This window comes from Pseudochaenichthys georgianus, chromosome 19 (genome assembly GCF_902827115.2).
Source record: "Pseudochaenichthys georgianus chromosome 19, fPseGeo1.2, whole genome shotgun sequence".
NCBI classification, from domain to species: domain Eukaryota; kingdom Metazoa; phylum Chordata; class Actinopteri; order Perciformes; family Channichthyidae; genus Pseudochaenichthys; species Pseudochaenichthys georgianus.
The window spans coordinates 5,150,274-5,172,354 of NC_047521.1; the positions used below are offsets into that span (position 1 = coordinate 5,150,274).

Genomic DNA, 22,081 nt, shown 5'->3' on the forward strand with positions numbered 1-22,081 from the left:
GGGAATTAAAAGTGAACCTTCTTGTGCCACAGCTGCTGCCAGGGAGCTCTGCATGTGATTGGCCAGGAGGGCTGTGGGAGCGTTGACGATGCCGTCAGCTACTACCATGGACACGAGGTGGCCGGCTGTGCCCACAGAGTCAAGGTTCATGGCGGCGCTGGAGAAAAGCTTGTCTCCTGTGTGAGTGGTGATCCTGAGGAGCAAACCTGGTGTGACCTCTAACGCTGCCAGGCCTGTATTAGCTGTGTGGAAGGTAAAACCGTGGTTACTTGACAATCAAAAAACAAAGACATTTAAATTGTCATGTAATTCAATTTTCAGTGTGATGTACACTGGACATACATTTACATTTCAATGTACATTTATCAAGAAAGCCCATGCACCACAGTTTCTGTTAGCCGGGAATTACCGGACTATGACCGGTAAAATATGCTGAAGACCGGCAAATCTAAATCTCTCCGGTCAAAATGTCCTGTCAAAATAATTTCCCCTTAGCACAATACCGCATCGGTTGCGCCACTTATGTGACAGACAAGTCTGACAGAGTCAATACGCTACATGCACAGTCACTTCCTTTTTAATGTCTGACATTTAATGTGGATAAAGAGATTTATCCTCCTGAAGGGGACATATGGACCCCTCAAGTAAACAAATGCTTAATGCTGCGCTATACTTTTCCCGCCAAACCCCTGTTGCCAAGCAACGCTTATAGGTGTCCTTTGATACGCAGGCAGTCATATCATTAGCTAGAACTAGCTAGATCTGATCGATATGGACATAAATGCGAGTGAAGTATAACCGGACTCGAGTGAGAGATCAGAGAGCAGATCAGCTGCTGCTGAAGGAGACACACAGCTCTGCATGATCACAGCTCCGCCCGCTGTGACGGACCGGTGAGCGGAGCAAAACACACACTTCAAGTTAGACCTAACACACTTAGCTAGTTTATCGACCTCTGGAACATGGCGAATACAGTTGCTGTTGTATCTGTGTCAGTATCATGTTGTTGTGAGTGTGGACGGAGCAGATACAACGTCAGCTTAGCCTGATCGATCTGATCTCCATTCAGAAAACACGCATTTTAAAAGATGTTTCGCCTGCAGACTCGTCAAAGCATTAATTCATGGTGTTTACTAACCGGTATCAGTATGTTGTTACTTCGGCATCATTTTGAAACGTATATTACAATTAAATCATGGTAAACTATGTTCATTTTGTTGTAGTTGGTTTCTACCACAGTATAGAGGGAGGGAAAGATTATTATTTTTATTTATTATGCCCGTGTTATTATCCAAAGTTACTGTACACTTTTGAATAATGTAGTTAATCTACTATAATTAGTTTGTTTAATATAGAGTCGTCATGAATTTGTTTTAAAGCTCAATAAATACCAAAGAAGACCTTTGACCGGCACTTTTCTCATTTTGTCATGTTGACCGGCAAAACTCTGCCATGCACAAACTCCTACCTGCGTTTTTTTCGATGAAATCTCTGAGGGAGCCATGAAGGGGTTTGAAGATCAGATCCCACTGGCTCCACTCACTCAGGTTCTCCAGCAGAGGGCAGGACAGCAGGCTGGCCAGGGCCTGGGCCTTGGACATCTCCCCAAGACGCCCCACTGCCTCACAGCCAGCTTCAGGACTGCTTACAGAACAGATGTGGGAGACAAGAGAAACTTTGATGTACATGCTACAAAAATCACTTTCGAAATGATGTTTTTTGGCTAATGGAAGTAATTTGTTTTAACAGGTGGCTAAACTATCACTGCTGATAGTGCCGCTTTACACTGCTAACCTGGAATGGCTCTGTTTGGCAAACAGGGCCGACTCGTAGTAGACCTGGCTCAGTCCTCCTCCAGCTAATGCTCTCTGCCGCTGCACCAGGCCGGCCAGCATCTGCAGAGAGCCGTAGCCCAGCTCCCGACTGTCCCTCAGCCTGTAGTGGGATCTCAGAGCTGACTCAATGTGGTAGAGCTGGGAAACAGAAAGGTGAAATATATTAATGTTCATTGTACAGGGAAACAGACAAGACAATTATAACACTGACGGAGAAAGTGCTTTGTTTTTAGTAAATTAAAGTGGATATGAATGTTTATACCATGGAGAAAATTATAGCCAAATTACTGTTAAAAAATATGTTTGTTAAAAGGTTGTTCCAATGAATACAGGCCGATGAATACAGACAAATGAAGATGTGTGTCCTTATGATGTCCAGAAGAGACATGAATGAATGTGTCCAAGGTGAAGCAAGTGTAATTATTGTAGCATCTTCCCATGTACTTTGTGTTAAGTCTGCAAACAAAACGGTGAAAACAAAAAGAAATGACTCACTGTATCTGGATCAGAAGGGTCAAAGTCCCCACACTGTGAGATGAACTCGAACATGTCTTGTCTGCTGGGTCTGAAACCACTGCCTGCAAGATCCATGCCGCTGCTGCCCAGAATCAGAGTAGACCCCAGTGTTTCCTGCAGCAGCTGCACACAACCACAGACACAACAACGGCATGATTGTGTAGAATATCAATGTATATGTATTTAGAGCTTTGCTAAAAAAAAAGCCTTCTATTAATCTCTTTCACAGAACCTGAGCCAAACAACCAGAACAAAGATTTAAGGGAGGACAAAACGTGTACCTGAATGTGTTTAACCAGGAACTCCAGAAAGTTGCCTTGCTGTAAAGAGAGGAAATCCTTGACCTGGAAATGTTTGATCAACTTCCTCTCCAAAGCAGCCATGCTGGCCAAAGTGGTGGCTGTGCTCTGAGAGGACAGGCTGTCTTTAAGGAACTGCTTCACTTTGTCTGAAAGACACAGGACATAAAGTTCTAGTAATCGTAGACATGATCAGATTAGGTGATATGTGTGTGGTAGAAACACTAAATACTGCGTTATACCTTCGCTGGGGAGGTATGTGGTGGTGTGGTTCTCATGATCTTTAGTTTGTTCTGTGGTGCTGGACGTCTTATCTTTGGGCACCAGGTCCTGTGGGACAGCCAGAGAGCCTCCACAGATGGCCAGCTGAAACAGAGCCTTGGCCAGCCGGTTACATGACACCTGCAGCAGGAAGCTCTGGATGTGCTGGATTGGAAATCATACAAAGGTTTGAGTTACAGACGTGGTAATTAACCATTGCGTGAGAACAAGGTGTCTGGTACCTCACCTCTAATTCAAATGTAATTGTTGTAAATGTGTAAACAGAAAACAGAGGGGAAAATAATAACTTCTATAAATGAGGTAGTTAGCTAATGTCTGCCTGTAGGGTTAGCGCAGGAATGAGTCCTAAAACCAGGAAATGAGTAATCATGTTACCACTTCCGGGTCCCTTGTCTGAAACGCTTTTTTTCATTTTCACATTTTGTTCCACGTCATTAAAATAGGTAAGTTAATACCCCACCCTTGGTTGGCCAAAGCTTCTATTCGTCTTCAAAACAGCAGTTGCTAACAAGTGACTAAACGTCATCACACTGAACATTAGGCAAGGCACATTTATTTATATAGCACCTTTCAACACAAGGCAATTCAAAGTGCTTTATAAAAATGAAAGACATTAAGAGCATTTAAGAAACATATTATAAAATGATATCTAGAAACACTCATTAGCCGCATTTAGCTTAGTGGTGTTGATGCGACTGGATGTCATTTGTTTGTAGCCTAGCTTTAGCTTTTTACTTCTGGCAATTGAATTTACCCTTAAACAATGTCAAAGGGGTATTCATATTTGGAGATTATGTTGAACAAAATATGTAAGTAATATAAACGTGATACCCAAAGAGTTTATTTTGTAGAATATTGTAAAATCGAATAGAAAAATATTTTTTGTCAAGGGAGCCCTTTTGATGCTAACTTCCTGTTCGGGCTACATAATACGTCATCACTGATCCACTCTATTTGGACCGATGAATGCCTGCTTGTTGTTACTAACTCCCCCTGCTGGCCATGGAAGAAGGATCTGAAAACTGATCTCTGTTGCCATGGTGCTGGTGTTACCCAACCCAGGAAGCCCTTGCCTTTTTCCCAAAAATAAAATATTAGCTTCTACACACGTTTTTACAGTCCACAATTCTCTAGGATAAATATAATCCCAGAACATGTAGGAGTCGGCTGATGTTAAACTGAGTTAAGCCACACATCTAATGTCTCACCAGTTTTCATCAGCAAACTTTTTTCTTACGCCCTCATTAAGGATTAGGAGATTAATCGTGACATTTTGTTAATGAGTTCAGAACGTGAAAGCAGCTCTGTTATCCCGCAATATGGCTCTTGGTGGGAGGTTTAGTGGAATTAACACCCAGCAGATTAAGTAGTTATTTAAGGACTGGGTGTCATCATTTTGCTCCAAAAAAAGGGGACACAGAATTCCTGAGCAAGTTTTTTTGATGTATCGGATCATTAGTAGAAGACAGCTGTCAGTGTTTGAACCCACCTTAGCTATCTTGGGAGTGAACATCCCCTCAGCGTTAGAGAAGACTTCCAGCGTTACCTCTGCAGCAGGCATGGACATGTACTTCTTCCTGAGGTCTAAGCTGCCACAGGAGGAGAAGGAACCTGGCATCTGCTCCATCACGCTCTTCTTTATCTTTCTCAGCCGCTCGTAGGTCTCCTCCTCCATCTCTCTCTGGATCACCTCCCTGGCTTGCTCCAACACGGCGTGCTCACCTCGAGACACCTTGGATAAGATCTGAACAGGACAGAGAAGGATGTTGACAAAATATTCAAACAGTGCCACTATATGTCCACTAGATAGGCAACTGCGATTTGCTGAGGTGTCACTGCAATGGTAAACAAGCATTTTGATTCGCAGTCACCCCGATCACCCCGACTGGTCAATCACATATTATTTTTCTACCAAAATAGTTTTTACCAACAAACTGTTTTCACCTGGGATATGTTGAAGGAAATTGAGCTTTGCATAACTATGCATTTTATTTGTATTTAGAAAATATTTGTGTTCATTTTAACCATGCAACAACATGAAGCAGAGGTGTTAAGAAAGGAGGAAATAGAAAGAGCAAGTTTCTTCAAACAGTGGGAGAAACTCCCTCTGGGGGGGACACAGGGATTTTAGCCTTTGCATACCATTTACATGCACACAAACCTATACAACACACTACAGGAGAGGGAACCCCCAACACGGATAACAGGGCCCCTTTACAGTATGAGCAATGTTTTGAGTTGTTTAAAGCTTATTGTAAAGACAGTCCGGACGGAGGCTTGAGCATCCCATGTAAATCGCTGTGAGTGAACGTGAAAGTCTAATGAGTAACTGCAGCTGGTGAAAACATAATGAAATGAAATACAGTAGGAAATGACCTTATTGTTGCCATGATGTTATTCAAAAGTTGTCTGTGTCATCGTGAGTCCATATGGGTGGGACTGTAATGACACATGAACCCGTTTTTAAATCCCTCAACTGACATCAGTCTTTCGATTACTGACCAAGAGACATTCTAGATGACTAGGAGCATAGCATGAAAGGTTTTCAAATAAGGGCAGAAGAAATATTATTTGTCTGTATTCTGAATCCACACCTCAGCTATTTTTTTATTTAGTTTTAGTCTTAGTCCTGTGTTAAATGTCCTTTTTAGTTTTAGTCATATTTAGTCACCTTCATCCTGTTTTTATTTAGTCAAGTTTTAGTCGACTAAAAGTCTGAGCATGTCAGTCCTATTTTAGTCAAAGAAAACTAATTATTTTAGTCTACTTTTTGTCAGTCTGTACACAACTCGTCACTCACTCGCGCTGACGGGGGTTAAATAAGGTTAGTTAGACCATGAGTTAGACCCGAGTCTTCCTGACAGTTCAGTGTGCCGCTGCCCGGTGTAATTCAAATGTACCGCCGCGCGCAGCACAGACACACAGCTGCTGCCCAGCCGCAGCACCGGAAATGGAACTGCTGAGAGAAAAACTGACTATCAGAAATGTAACGTTATCTTTGATAATATTTCGTCTCCTCATTTTTCGTCAACGAAAGTAAAGAGAGATTTTGGCATAGTTTTTATTTAGTAAACTACATTTTCGTCTCGTCACTTTTCGTCAACGATATTGCATGATGATTTCGTTACAGTTATTGTTTACTACCGTCGGTGCCGTCTCGTCATCGTCTCTTTTTAGTCATGGAAAAAAAGGTTGTTGACGAACATATTTCGTCAGTTATATTTCACACAGGCTCCGCCCTCTACTGGACTCTATGTGTACTACTCTCTATCATGCTGTGCGTGCTTTCACCTACTGAGTTTACGTAAAAGTAGCCGGCCAATCGGGGCGAGCCTACCTGAATGCGCGCGCAGGCCCACAGTATATAAAGGCAGCTACACCCGCTGCCCACTATCCTTTTTCTCTTCAGACGAGCTGACAACCGAAGAGTTAAACGAACGAAGAAACGAAAAATGGACTCACCATTACTGGAAGCTCGGCCATGCACCTGCCCAGGTTTGATCGCGGGCGCCGGTCTCCACCACCTCTGCTTAGAGTGTTTGGGGGACCAGGATATGGCCGAGGCGGTGCCATTCACGTTCGCCATTCCAGCGGGGCGGATGGCTCCGTTTGCCGTTGTCGGGCACTTCCGGGTCCGGTCCATGGAGGTCCACCGCCCTAGGTGATGACCATGGCGGCGGAGCGCAGCTACTCCCAGCGGGCAGCAGGCTGGGCAGGGAGCTGAAAACAGCTCTGCCACGCTACCGCGTGACAAGGCGACTGCAAATAAACACGGGTGTGTTGGGCATCTCGCTCATTGCTGGAGATGCCCCCCACCTCACTAGATCAGAGCAATTATTTGTAGCTTGATCGTGGCCGCCGCCGTTGTCAGCCGTGTGATATCCCGGTGAGGGATCACGCCGCATGGCACTTTCCAAAAGGACCGTGTTGTTGATCTCCCGGGCCGGGAGCCCCCGTGTTTACGGAAGGGCTCTTTGGATCGATCTCCTTGGTTACGGGGGTGAGGAGTAGTCGCAGCGTGGCTGCTTCTTGCTCATCCCCAGAGGAAATAACACTGTCCCACACTCCCCGCCCCCTCTGTAAACTCCAGTATAGGAGCCAGCAGGTGGGCGCGTGCACGTGAGTGGAATAAACCGAAGTGCTGTCAAAACACTGTGCGGGTTCAAGAGAGAGTGATGTGTGTGTGAGAAACGCATTCAGTGAAAACGATTGCATTTATCCCAGAGTAAGAGTCATCTCTCTCCACATTTCCACTTTTCACCATAATGTCCGTTCCAAAGAGACGGCATTACGGCCCGTCCACACTACAGCTTCAAAAAAAGCTTGGAGCTGGGCATGTCTGAAGCTCGACCAACAACCAATCACATGAATCTCCCGCCCCTGACACACAAGCAGCGGTTTGATTGGCTTGAGCTTGTACTGGCATATGATTTGATTGGCTGACGCTTCCACCGAAAGCTTCAGAAGCTTCAAAAGTTGAACATTGCTCAACTTTTGCAGCCTGAAACGCCAGGAAAGCTCCGCTCTGCTTCCCACAATGCAGTTCGGCGAAAAGTGACGTCACCCCATTCAAAGTGAATGGGCAGAAGCGTTGGAAACCGTTTTTGAAGCTGTCGAAGCTGTAGTGTGGACGGGCCGTTAGGACGGCGTGCCGTGGTGTGTTCAGGGACCTCAGTGAAAAATCGGTCGTTTTGTTCTCTGAGTGGAAACTGCATTATAGAAAAACGGCCCTTTCTGTGTCAGCCCCCCATGGGTCAAACTTCCTTTTATGGAGGGTTTGACGGCGGAGTGGGCCACCAGAGAGTACAACAGCCTCATAGCTGCGGCTCCGCAGCTGATTGCACATCCCCTAACACAATGTTATGGGGAATGGAAAAGCAGTGGTGTATTAACAGGACGGACGGACAGGACACTGAGACTGGGTTATTCATTCCAGTTTTGCAGCATCCCTCCTCCGTTCAGAGGCATAAGAGAGGCAAATCTGTCATCCCAGGAGGAGTTTCCTGTCGGCATGTGCACTCTCAAGTCAGAGAGAAGGGGCACTATTCCCTGTACTTCCTGGTTCCCAAGAAGACAGGAGAATTCAGGCCCATTCTGGATCTTCAAATGCCTGCACCAGCAAATTGCATGCAAGAAGTTCCATATGTTAACTATGAAACAGTTACTGGGACTGGTGCAGCCAGGCGATTGGTTCACAACCATCGACCTGAAGAACGCTTACTTTCATGGCGAAATTGCTCCAAAACACAGAAAGTATTTGCGATTTGCCTTCCACGCACGCTACGGCGCTGCAACCGCTGCGGGACCAAGACATGAGGGTGTTCTTTTATCTGGTCGACCTCATAGTCATGGCCAGGTCCAGGGAATGGGCAATGTTTCACACAGCCCAATTGATCCTACACCTAACCAAGTTGGGTTGAAAAAGAGTTGCGGTCAATTGGAAGAAGAGCTCCCCCATACCTCACCAGCAGGTAGAATATCTGGGGGTGATGCTCGATGCAGGCAGACTACGTGCCACCCTGACAGAAAGCAGACAGGCATCCCTGCTGCGGGCAGTCTGCAGGCTGTGTCAGGGGGCGACGGTGACAGCTTTGATCATCATGCAGACTTTGGGTCTCATGACGGCTGCTCACTCCGTAGTGCCACTCGGACTCCTGCATGCACGTCGCATACAGAGGTGGCTTACCGGCCTTCGTTTAGATCTCAAGACACAAACGACGTCTGGTGGTCATCCCCCCCTCAGTAGAGAGCAACCTCCGATTCTGGGGGTCCCCAGAGAATCTGCGGAGGGGAGCTCCACTGGGGCAAGTGACCTCCTATATCACAGTCTTACAGACGCTTCAGTGACAGGATGGGGGGGGACGTGCCTAGAGAGAGCTGTAGGTGGTGGCTGGCCTCTGACAGAGGCTCGGCACAGTAACCTCCTGGAGCTGCAAGCAATGATGCTGGTCCTACAGCACTTCAAACCCTTAATACAGGGCACACATGTGCTAGTGAGGAGCGACAACCACACCACAGTGGCGTACATCAACAGGCAGGGCGGAGTCCGGTCAATAGCCTTGTTGACCGCGGCAGAGAACCTGTGGTTGTGGGTTTCACAGATTGTGTTGTCTCTAAGGGCCCGGGACGGGAGAACGGGGGGGGCCGACCTCATGTCAAGAGGCGGACCCCTGCCAGACGAGTGGAGGCTTCACCCGGAGGTGGTGAAGCAGTTCTGGACTCAGTTCGGGAGAGCAGAGGTGGACCTGTTCGCCAATCGGCGCAACAGCCACTGTGCCCTGTGGTTCTCCCTGGCCCGGTGGGATAATCCACCCTTGGGGGTCGACGCATTTGCACACGAGCCATGGCCAAGGAAGCTGCTTTACGCCTTTCCACCGCTGCACCTTATCCCCCCCCTTCTGGATGGGGTGAGGCGGGAGCAGCTGTCAGTCATCCTAGTGGCCCCAGATCTCCGCCTGGCGCCGTGGTACGCGGGGTAACACAGATGATGGTGGGCCAGCCTTGGGCTATTCCTCAGGTCTGGGGAGCGCTGTCTCAGGAAGCAGGGGCAATAGGGGCGTTACCCACTCTGGGCCAAGCTCTCCAGGCTTGGCTCCTGAGAGGGACAGGCTGAGACAGCTGGGGCTGTCTGACAACGTTATTCAGACTATCCAAGCAGCAGGAGCAGAATCCACCACAGCCTGTTGCAGGCCAAAGTGGGCGGGATTCCAGCGATGGTGTGAAGGAAGGAGTCTAGAGCCTCTGTCATGCACGCTGGGCTCTATTCTTACCTACTTACAGATACTGGTGGACAGGGGGCTGGCTCATTCCACAATTAAGGTGTATGCAGCAGCCATTTCGTCCTGCCATGAGGGATTTGGAGGCAGGTCAGCCTTCAGCCAGCCGCTTATGTCGCGGTTTTTGCAGGGGGTCAGGAGGCAGCGCCCAGTAGTGCACGCCTCCGCCCCACAGTGGGACCTGCCGTTGGTGCTCGAGGCTCTGGTTACAGAACCATTTGAGCCCCTGGAGCTCTCCTCCCTGAAAGCACTGTCATGGAAGACAGCGTTGCTTCTTGCCTTGACTTCGGCCAAAAGAGTGTCCGAGCTGACCGCTCTGTCGGTGCACCCAAGCTGCCTTTTGATCCGGGGTGACCGTAGCGAGGCGACACTCAGACCGAACACCTCCTTTACTCCTAAGAGCCTAAGGAGTTCTTTCAGGTCAAGGGCTATTCAGTTAGGTGGCTTTAATCTTCCACCCCATATTGAGGCCAGGGAGGCTCAATTGCACCTCTTCTGCCCAGTGCGTGCGCTAGCATGTTATGGAGAGCGCACGGCTGCCATTAGACGCACTGAACAGCTGTTTGTGTGCTTTGGGGATGGTGTGGCTAGAAAAGCTCTCTTCAAGAAGCGCCTAACAGGATGGCTATGCGGGTGCATTACACATGCCTATGGACGGGCGGGGAGAGCCCTCCCCACTGGGGTCCGTGCGCATTCTACACGGGCTGTGTCAAACAGCCTTATTCAGCAGCGTGAGTGTAGAGGATATATGCACGTCGGCGTCTTGGTCTACGCCAGGCTCCTTCATAAAATGTTATCTCCTGGACATGTCTGGCTCCTTCTCGTCCTCTGTGCTTCCCGAGGCAACGCATGACTGGTGAGAGGGGGGGTGGCTGTGGGTCAGCAGGTGTCTGACCCCCCCCCCCCCCTGGACATAAAGCACTTGTGTTTTCCCATGCTCCTGAGGGACTCGGGAGACATGGTGCGCAATCAGCCCCATACAGGGCTGGAGGCAGGCTGGGAGAGCCTTCCTCACTATTGTCCATGCCCACTCTACACGGAGCGTGTGTGAGTGTGGGGGACGTGGTGCACTTATGTTTTCCCATGCTCCTGAGGGACCTGGGGAACATGGTGCGCAGTAGGCTCCAGACGGAGTCTCCGCACAGATCTTTTCCATGCACACTCTCCACGAGGTAAGCGTGTGTGAGTGTGGGGGACGTGGTGCACTTATGTTTTCCCATGCTCCTGAGGGACCTGGGGAACATGGTGCGCAGTAGGCTCCAGACGGAGTCTCCGCACAGATCTTTTCCATGCACACTCTCCACGAGGTAAGCGTGTGTGAGTGTGCCTTATCCAAATTGCGGCCCCAACTTCTCTACGCTTACAACCGGATGGGAGGAAGTTGGGATGCAATGGATGTTAGCCATAAGCCGGTCAGGGACGGTGTGGTGGGTCGATGTTGTTGGATGACAGGGCGTGTACCCATAGAGTCCAGTAGAGGGCGGAGCCTGTGTGAAATATAACAGGGGGTTACGTATTGTAACCCTAGTTATATAAGCAGAGGCGGAGCCCTCTACCTGGGGGCTCTGTCTTTCCTAGTCCGCTCGCTGAAGAGGGTGTAGGATAGTGGGCGGCGGGTGTAGCCGCCTTTATATACTGTGGGCCTGCGCGCACATTCAGGTAGGCTCGCCCCGTTTGGCCGGCTACGTTTACGTAAACTCAGTAGGTGAAAGCACGCACAGCATGATAGAGAGTAGTACCCATATAGTCCAGTAGAGGGCTCCGCCTGTGCTTATATGACTAGGGTTACAATAAGTAACCCCCTGTTTTAGTCAACGAAATTAACACTAGCCTTTACATCCAAGAATTACAATTTTAAAATCTTGAAAATTGATATTCTGATAAACGTTATGAGAAGCTTTGTTTTAAACATAGTTTTATAAATTAAACTCACCATAATTCAACATTCCATTACTATTGAATGTATTCTGCGGCCACCCTCAGGATAAACTTTCTGTTTTCAGTGTGGAGAATGTTTAAGCTATTTGAACAGCAAAAAATCATCAGTAATTTGTTTATGGTATTAAACTCTGATTGCCAGACGAGATCAGCTTATACCTAAAGGAAATTATGGATTTATAAAAATGAAAAAAGTGAAATCTGCTTTTCCCATAAAGTCTAACTTTGGACAATACGAGGAAACTGATCTCAGACTAGGTTACAAAAGGTAGAGATTGATAAAGGATGTAAATATTAGATATTTGGACCACTGGCCTTTTTTGACCATGTAAGCCCTGTTGGTGAACACTACCGAAAATAGAATCAGTATAATTCACTGTAAAAATATTGTGCGTAAGTAAATAAATAGTACTGTTACATGATTCATGTGTAAACAGCGTTGGATGTTTTCAGTAGGTCATGTCTCTTACCGATATGGGCAGTCCAACGCTCTTTATGACGATGCCCAGCTCGTAGGGAGAGTCACAGCTGTAGTGGTCCGCCAGATACTTCATGAACTCAGCCAGGTCTATTTTTGGCTTGGTCTGCTGCTTCCTAAAGACACGCAGTTGCTAAAGAATAGAACAAGAGAAGACACATTCAGGAAAAACTATCAAAGCGGAAAAGTTCTGAAAAGACAAAATGATTTTTAACAGCTCATCAGCGGTCAGCACAAACTACATACAGTCTGTGGTTTTGGGATTCTTCTGTCATTGTCCAGCTGCACTTTATGGTTCTCACATTGGCAAATAAACCTCAGCTACATGGATGTTATCCAGTGTGGCCCCTTGAGATCATTTGCATTATTTTGATTGGCCTTCCTGACTTAATTTTCCTCTAATACAAAAACTAGCATCTGTACTTTCTCATATTTTCTATAAATTAGTTAATTTTTTGTTTAACTTCAGATGTTTTGCACTGTACATTATAGTCATCTTCCATTATATGCAAACATGAGTGTAAATCATGGTGTTGGAGCTATTTGTTTATTTGTATTATTTAATAGTTAAATGTGTTTAAGAGAGAGAGAGACGGAGAGAGAGACAGAGAGAGAGACAGAGAGACAGAGACAGAGAGAGCGAGAGAGACACAGAGAGAGAGACAGAGAGAGAGAGAGAGAGAGAGATTCCAGGTTGTTGTATTGAGAATATTCAGGAGAATATTTGTCATTGTTCCAATGATAATAAACAAACATTTGCATAAAGCATATTTGTCCACTCATATGTTGATAAGAGTATTAAAAACTTATAAAAAATATTCCTCTAAGGTACATTTAGAACAGATACAAAATGTGCGATTCATTTGCGATTAATCGCGATTAACTATGGACATCATGCGATTAATCGCGATTAAATATTTTAATCGACTGACAGCCCTAGTAATTATATTAGTTTAATAAAGTAGTGGTTTATGCTTTTATTTTGAAGGCATCTTTTGGCACCTGGTGATTTGGGCACAGAATGATTAAGCATTTATTGGAGACAGGTAAAGGTGGCATATGGTTTTTAAACAGGGGAAAGCCACAGGAAAGGCAGCAATGCAATATGGGTAAAACCATTGTCCTTGTACTAGTGGATTATTAGAATAAAATCCACAAATCCACTGAGTAAGATTAGCTATCTGGTGCCTCAGCGATAGTTTTCATTTTGGTCCATCAAATACATTCTAAAGCGATTTGTCAGGTGAGTGCTACCTTTAAGATGTCGACCGTCTCGATCTGGTGAATATCATCGTCCTTAGTGTTACTGTCGATCTTGAACAGGCGGTGGATGAGGGGCAGCTTGCAGAGGGGCCCCAGGTGCAGCTCCTCATAGTGCTTCTTGTTCTTCAGGCCGGCCAGCGACTGGCCCATCTCGTACAGGGTACAGATGGATGCTGCTGCCTCACTGCACTGATAGAGGGGAAATAATTCAGTAGCTAGTACACATCCAGATTATAACAAGTATTATTAAATAAATGTACCAACCTCTATGAACATGTGGATCTCTCTTATGATGTATTGAAGGTCTTTTAAAGCTTGAATATTCCGGGGATAAATCCTTCCTGCCTCCAAAGACGGAATCTGCATCAGCACACACACCCTGGATACCACCTTGGTATAGATCAAGAGACAATGTGAAAATGAAATGCATTCGATACAAAAACGCCAGCGATTATTCGATTATTCGAATATTCGTTACAGTCTCCATAATCGAATATTATTTTTAAAAATCGATTTTTTTTCTTTTATTATTATTTATATATATATATTTTTTTAATGTATTTTTTTTTTTTCTGGCTTAGTTTCAACCAAAATATATATAAATATATATGCTAATAATAGTAATAGTATTAATAATTGTAAATGGCCATTGGTCACACCACCAGTTTGTTTTACTGTAAACTTGGAGGAAGCCTGCGTGCAGAGCAGACTGCTGAGGCAGCACGCTACACACCGCTCCCGGTAAATGCAGAGGTCCAATCTCACTGTGTGTGCTGTGCTGTGCTGTGTGCATGTACATGTATGACAAATAAAGAGGGTTTCATCCTCCGATTCTAAGTTCTAAAGTAAATTTGATGCCGGAGTGAAAGACCGTTAGTGGCTGAAAGAGCAGCTGGTCGGACCTGAGACCCATGAGGAGTTTCATCAATAAAATGGTTTCCTCTTCCACCTCACCTTCTCTTTGGTGACCAGCTCTCCCTCTGCAGCGATGTCACGTATCACATCTTCCATCAGACTGTTGATCGAGTCGTGATCCAGGACTCTTTTCCTCTGCGAGCCTGTGAACTCCTCCCCGTCCACCTGCAACGCCTCTACTGCCCGCATGTTAGCTCCATGGACCTCCCTCAGCTGGGCATGATAAGCTTCTCTAAAGATGGAGCCTCTGCCCTCTTTCTTGGTCACATCTTTAGTTTTGCTCTTCTTCTGTCTGGTCACATCTTCTCCCAGCACTGGAAAGTCAGAGAGGAATTTGGACGCGATGGGCTGCTGCTGCTGCTGCTGCTGTTCTTTCTCAGGCTCTTTTTTAATATCCCACGCTACTGTGGAAGATATGGCATCACATATGTGTTTAAAAGGCATAGAAAATAAATGTTTTATGCATTAAAGGAAATGTTGTCATGATTGTCTACCTGCAGTTGTCTTAGGCTCTGCTATTGGTTCCGATTGAGAAGGTACATTCCCAGTGCCAGATGCTAGCCGGCTGTCATACAGAGACGTGTACAGGGTGAATGGAAGCTGTTCACCATAATCCTGAAAATAGCCCGTTTGGAGCTGGTCCATTGACGGAGCAGTCAGCTGGTACTTGCTCATAACCTGGAACACATCAATAAACTTGATTTACATACAGCACAAAGTATAATTATTTTGCAATAGTTAAAGGTCACATGTCATGGCCATTTCCACTGATCATAATTCCATTGTTGAGGTCTACTAGAATAGATTTATACTGTGCAATTTTTCAAACTCACATTGGTTTCGCATACAGCGTCTCTGTAAAGTATGTGTATTCACTCTCTCCACTAAACGGCTCGTTGCAGCTCTTGCCCCCCCCTCCCTGTGAGCCCAGTGTGCTCCGATTGGTCGGGACCAGTCGGGACGTTGTGAATCGTGCTAAGCTCCGTGGAGGTGTGATTTCCTTGTTTAGCGATACACAGCCAAACTCACCCTGAGCACACACAAAGTCACAGCCGAAGTAAAAACAATAAGTGTGGCTTGATATTGAGTAAGAAAAAGGTTGATAGATGCTGTGAGAATGGGTCTGCAGAGAGAATGACGCCGCGATCCCAACTGTCTGTTATCAGCAGCAGCCAGGGAGGAGAGATTAGCAGAGCTGCATGCACTGAGTGTGAGGAAGTCCGTGGATTGGTCAATTTGGACCAATCAGCGGGGGCTTAACGTAACGGCTCCGCGGACGTTTTGGGGAGGTATTTTCTGTTTTAGAGTTTTACTCCCTACATGGTGTACTTTGAGGGTTTTGACTCTGCACACCGTTTACATGCATAAAAACCTTCATAACACACAAGGGGACGGGCAATAACCGGAAAAGCATGACATGTCACCTTTAAAGGTCATTTTTTTTGTTAGATAAGCTCAATGAAGAAACATACAGCTCTATACAAGTTATTTTCTGTAGCTTTATATCTCTTTAATGCTTTTATAGGTTTGTTTGCACCAGTATAAGCTTGTAAAATATGATTGGTTGGTTTACCCTCAAATACCTTTTTTTCTATCCATAACTTAAACTCTTTAATCACATTTGTTTACAAAGGCAAAATGTACCTTTTTAAGATGAAACACCATGCCTCCAGTTTCAGTAATCGGCCTGGATCTGCACTGTGTTTTCACTTGAGACGTTTAAAGTTTTTGTTTCCAAATGTTTTGCATGTTTCAGGGCACAACACTACTTCCCTCTGCATCAGAACACAAGTAGATGACTGTTTCTCATGTGTCTTATTATAGCCTTAGTAGATGAATTAGGGTGTTGCCCTGTTGCATAACAAGTGACATGTAATGAATTAACTCTTTCTAAGCTTCTATGCTCACATTGTCTAACAGCCAAATGAACATATGAGTGGAGGCCCTGGCCCCAGAAAATAGTGCTATTGATCCCCAATTGACCCCCATTCCTCCTATTCTCTGGGGGGGGGGGTTAAAAAAGTTAAAGAAAAGTTAAAGTTAAAGTTAAAAAAGTTTTAACAACATGTTTATTTATTGACTTTTCATTCCTGTATAATCATTTTGCGCAAAGATGGCACTGTTTGTCAGAGCACTTCATCCTTCTGGGATTTCATGAAGAACAGCTCCAATGCCTGTGTGTATGGGAACACCTCTGGTGCTGGTCCATTAACTGCCAGTGTTTCCCACAGATCTGTTTCCCACATATCTGAAATAGGTAGTGGTGGTAGGGGGGGTCACGTGAGGTGGGGGGTCACGTGAGGTGACGTGCAACAACATTAACCTTTCTGTTGGTCTCTTGTTAGCAGACCCTTCACGCAATGGCAGAGCGAACAGGTACAGGCAGGGCTACCTGCACATGAACATATGGAAATGGGTTACTATTTAAAAAAATAAATGTATTTATAAATGTATTTAGGAGCCTATCCATGTGATTTTTAGTGGGGGTCGACCTCAAATCCTCTAGGGGGTCCAGGGGCATGCCCCCCCGGTAAGATTTTATTTTTTATTTTGGAGTTAAATGCATCAATCTGGTGCATTTTGAGGGGAAAATATAGAGACTAGATCTATGGAAACACCTATATTAAACAGAACTGTATACATTTCAATAATCATAAAATCATGGCCATAACCAATAACATATCATTTCCAATATGAAAAAAACACTGAAACTTGTTTATTAATTTATTTTTGGTTCATTTATAGTTGTGAGTGTGTCTGTGCTCCTGAATCAGCCTCTCCTGTCTCCCTCCTCTCCCCCCTGCTCCTCTTTGAGGCAGCAGCAAAGACTAGTTTTCTCTCAACAAGTTTTAAAAGTGTATCTTACCTTTTTTCACCTTAATATGTGTTTACATAACTGGTGACCACACCGTTTGAGACCCACTGAGAACTTAGACTAAGTTAACTATCTAAACACTCAGAGAGTCCTTTCCCTCACCTGAGCTGAACTTATCCCGAGCTTGAATGACACACAGAGACCAATCAAGGGCTTTGATTTATGATCTGTATGACAGTGGCCATGTCGGCAGGCCACATCATGTGGACAGCCAGTCACCCTGTGTGAGGCAGGCCACTTAACAGGCCAGAAGGAGGCGAGATCAGTGCAAGGGAGCGAGGGATCATTGTCCACAAGTTAATCGATCGCAGATGGCGTCGTGGTCACGGACGAATACAAAAAAAATTATAAAAAAAAAAATTATTCAAAAATTATAAATAAAAAAAAACCCTAAATGGGTCGCGAAATATACTTGGGCGGCCGTTAATATACCTGGGCGGCCCGCCCAAGTATAGTCTATGTGTGGGAAACCCTGTGCTGCATTACATACTTACAGTGCCATGTGTGTTAATCCAGAACTGAGAAATAGTAAAAGTCCATACAAATATAGAACTTTTCCACTTGAAGTAATAGAAACAATAGTGCCCATCTAATTTGGAATATTGCTGAATCTTTTTTAATTCTTTTTTTTTACGTTTTGGGTTTTTCATATGGATTGTTACTGTGCCTTGCTAACAAGCTAGCTGCATCCTCAGAAGCATTGTGACTTGCGAAACTATTTCTCACCAATGTGAAATGTCTACATGTTCACCTCCCTTCTGTCACGGTGCATTGGTTTATGTCGAGTTTTGTGAAACGAATGTTTTTAATAACTTTCTTTTGTATCAGCACTTTCCCTTTGCTGTAGGGACAGGGGACCATTGAAGGAAAAATACTATGTGGTCAATTTGTGAATGTGTCTTCATAACTCACCTCCTTGACTCTCTGGAAGAGCTGCTCCTGGGTCAACTTCACCAATGGCTGGGTCGCAGTAAAGAGTGGGTTAACAGGGAGACAGATAGTTGTTTCAGGTCTCTGTGGTGTTGCAGGTCTCTGTGGTGTTGCAGGTCTCTGTGGTGTTGCAGGTCTCTGTGGTGTTGCAGGTCTCTGTGGTGTTGCAGGTCTCTGTGGTGTTGCAGGTCTGCTGTCCTCTCTGGCTTTTGCTGTCTTCCCGGCTACCGGCTGATTTTGAGGCTGGAACATCTTATGGAACACCATGTCCCCTTTTACGACTAAATCTTCTTTTAAAGATTCTACCAAGCAGGAAATCGTTTTGAAGCCCAAAGAGGATAGGGCCATGTTGTGGTGGTATTTCTGGCTATAGAATATAGCCACCATCCGCAGAAGAATCCCATGTGGGTGTTCTGTCATCATGGTCACGATATGTTCCAACGTTCTCTCTTTATTCTCCTTATCATCTGAGGCTTTTGCTGATGGCCCAGCTGCTGCCAGACGACTACTGGGATGGTTCTTGTAATGCACTGTATCCCCCTCCAAAACCAGATCCCTGTGCATAGAGGCAACCAGGTTTGCGATAGAATCGAAGCCCAGGGAGGATAAAGTCAGGTTCTTGTGGTATGTCTGGTTGTAGGTTACAGCTAGCTTTTTCAGGGGGATCCCAGCTGGGTGCTGCTTCACCATCGCCACTATATTCTCCAGGACCTCCATTATGAGTGATGCTGTCGGGAAATAACAACACTATCAATAACAGATAAACACAATCAAAACCAAATTTGTATTTGATAAATATCTTATTTGAAATTATACCTTTTTTATTATATATATAATTATTTATTTTCTTTATATTTCTTTATTCACTTATGTATATATTTTTTGAAATTGTTTATTATACCTATGTATATGTGTATATGTGATGTCAAAAAAACTGTACATTTTCTTGAATAAAGAAAAACAATACATATACACTGCAAATAAGTTTAGCAGTAGTCTGTATTTTAATTATTAAACTATATTAAAAGTAATGAGTTTTAAAATGCGCACACACCACACAAACGTATCCAGGGATGGGGAGCAACAGATTTCATGTAATGGGATTATCAGGATACCAAATAAATGTAAATGTTTACAGTGGTTTACAGTTACAAAAAAAAAAAACGTACTCAAATGACCATTTAAAAATGGGGATCACTAGCAGGTTTACCATACAACAATTGATTTTCAAATAAAGATCGATATATTATAGGTAGAAGTACTGCCTGAATTTTCATTTTGGTTTTCCTTTAGGCTACTTTCATCGTTCTTTGTTTGAAATATCTTTTTTTAATGCAATGGGTAGAGACCTGATCCATTAAACAAAGATACTGTGTTTGCTTTAAATTCAGGTATTAAACTAAAACAGCATGTGTAAGCTATACTGTTCTGAAGGCATAGACTATAATTTAAGGTGACTAATTTATACTAAATATCTGGGTTTCTTCTTTGTTAAGGTTACATTGTTCTGCTGTCTTACATAATACACCTTATTGTTAGCCATCCTATTGTTATTTATTTGACATAAATGAAATAATGCGTTCTTTTATATGACATAAACCAAAAGTAATGGAAAGTAATCAGGTTGCATTACTTTTATCAGAACCTTTATTACATTAGGTTTCTGATTACATTCTTCTTACATGTTACTAGTCATTGTAAAGGAATACATTTGAAAAGTCACGTTCACAACCCTGTACATATCCAACAGAGAATGATCCTTAAAATAAAATACAAATAATAAAAATATATATATATGTATTTCAATATAAGGAATTTGTATTGTTTGAAATTTGGTGGCGATTTAGAGAAATTGTGCTAATTTTAGCTTAGCATCAACATATACAGTATACTAATTACTAACTGACTACTAAAAATAAGTTACAACACAATAAATGACAAAATGTATGTTTGTACATTTAAGTAACAAACCACAAGTGGTTTTTTCCCCGTTGTATAAAGTTAAACAGTAATATGGATAAGTTTTGTACTTCCCTTGTTTTAAAGGCTGCATTATAGTGACGTGGTGACATTTGAGCCAGATAACCAGACAGTGTCAGAGGCACACCCAATGCACCATCAATGTTTTAGCCTTGAAATGCAAAGCTGACGGACAGCATAACAAACAATGTTGTCACTGATACCAAAGTGTTGAAAAGGTTAACACATATCTACACATCTTTGATATGACCCAAACTTAGTATACTGTATTTTCTTAATTTGTTCAATTTGTTCATAATTCATGGCATTGAAGGACAGGTAGTAAAAACAGAAACTCTTACGGATAGCATTCCTGACATATACAGAAACACATGGATAGACTAAAGTGAACAGCACAAATTTGCATGAAAAATAATAAAAAGATTGGCTCCATCTTACCTATTCTTTCAAATGCCAAGATATGTGGTTCATCTCCCTCAGAAGCTGAACTACTGTGTACAAACTAAAGCAGCAGCCTTCCTGTTTGGGCTTATATACTCTACCCCCCCCCCCCCCCTGCTTTCCTTTCTGAGCAGTTACAGAGAAAAGAAACTGAAAGTAAGATCAGGCATACAAGTCTATGGCTGTTAGTTACCAAAGGCAACACTCTCATATTCCTGGAAATGGTTACGCACCATGACGCAGGTGTAATAAAAGGCACCAACAGCTGGGGTTGCGACAGAGCCCCAGATATTACATGCAGTAAATAATGAGTCCACGGCAATCAGTCATTCAGGTTTTTATGGTAAATGGATATGTGCACAGACCAGATATTAAAGGCATTCAGTAAAGTAAAACCGGTTGTACGGGGACGTCAATAACAAACAGAAGGGAACAAAACACAGAATGTGAAGGAGGAAGGAAGAGGAGATAAATGGCTTTAAGTTTCACATTCCTGCCAGCCAATTCCCGTAAACAGTTGTGTAAAACGTGCACCTTAGGAAACTAAACTGAGCCAAAGAATGCCACTTCGGCACTGGGAACTCCTGAAAAAGTGTCACATGCCGGTCCATAATGACAGATTAATGAACAACCTGTTCACAACCAGCAGAATGTATGTAGCCTTCCAGTTTCCCTCGTTGAATCAAAGATTCAGCTGCCGTGTGCTTTAACTGGCCAATGGGATCAGGATACAGAAGTCTGTGGAGCAGGATACACAGGGCTAACACCCACATATATTTTCCCCTGAGGCATTGTACCAGATTTTCTATAACTCTGTCTGGAGGACAGGCTTAGTACTACTTTTTCAAATTAGCAGCAGTACTCCCTAAAACCCTACAGATGTTCACGTGTATAATCAGCAATTACCAGTGAAAATCTTGGTGTGCATTTAAAGGCACTATTATGGTCCTTTTCACCTTGAGTTTTGTATTGTGTGCCTTAACTGTGACATGTTTTCATGCTTTAATGTTGAATGTGTTTTCTAATAATGCCTGTGCTGCAGCACCTCCTTTCACCCTCTGTCTGTTATGTCTTACATTGTGATGTCAATATCCAATCAAGGCGTATCAGGCAGGGTTGGGGGAGTGAGTGGGAGACAAACTCCCTCTGGAGGGAACTTTGGGACGTTAGCCTTTGCAGACCATATACATGCACAAACAGGAAATGGAATACCACAACAAGCATAATAGGGCCCCTTTAATGAAAATCTATAATACAAATGGCAGAAGTCCACATACCTTGCTTTGGTCAATCTGAGACTTGTTTGTTAGTGTCGTCCTTTCCTCACAGTTAGGCCTGTTGTAGCTTACATTATGTGGAGAGCACATCAACTGATGATGAAGACACAAATATAAGAGTGTAAATAGAGATTATGACATCTTGTATTTCGGTCAATCTTATTTAAGTGTCGATTATATTTCATATCATTAATCCCAATCTGCAAAATAACTAAAAGTAGAAATGTAAAAGTACACTATTAACCTCTACATTTGTAATGGGGTATAATGACAAAA

At 44.0% G+C, this 22,081-nt stretch overlaps 1 protein-coding gene across 3 annotated transcripts in view; it reads right to left on the bottom strand.

Annotated features, from left to right (window-relative positions):
* The window catches only part of LOC117464871 (uncharacterized), a 57,282-nt gene that overhangs the window by 34,579 nt on the left and 622 nt on the right, over window positions 1-22,081 (bottom strand). The window contains exons 2-15 of one of the 3 annotated variants that reach the window (XM_034107599.2): window positions 21,806-21,898; window positions 18,090-18,835; window positions 14,797-14,980; window positions 14,342-14,706; window positions 13,652-13,777; window positions 13,379-13,576; window positions 12,117-12,257; window positions 4,422-4,676; window positions 2,893-3,076; window positions 2,633-2,799; window positions 2,331-2,474; window positions 1,795-1,973; window positions 1,469-1,644; window positions 18-242 (exon numbers count right to left, since the gene is read on the bottom strand). In XM_034107599.2, the coding sequence (XP_033963490.1) occupies window positions 18-242; window positions 1,469-1,644; window positions 1,795-1,973; window positions 2,331-2,474; window positions 2,633-2,799; window positions 2,893-3,076; window positions 4,422-4,676; window positions 12,117-12,257; window positions 13,379-13,576; window positions 13,652-13,777; window positions 14,342-14,706; window positions 14,797-14,980; window positions 18,090-18,824 (3,079 nt within the window). In that variant the 5' untranslated portion in view covers window positions 18,825-18,835; window positions 21,806-21,898. Of the gene's footprint in view, window positions 1-17; window positions 243-1,468; window positions 1,645-1,794; window positions 1,974-2,330; window positions 2,475-2,632; window positions 2,800-2,892; window positions 3,077-4,421; window positions 4,677-12,116; window positions 12,258-13,378; window positions 13,577-13,651; window positions 13,778-14,341; window positions 14,707-14,796; window positions 14,981-18,089; window positions 18,836-20,525; window positions 20,610-21,805; window positions 21,899-22,081 lie in introns of those variants that run through there. The other 2 variants (XM_034107600.1, XM_034107598.1) reach the window with 2 other exon arrangements.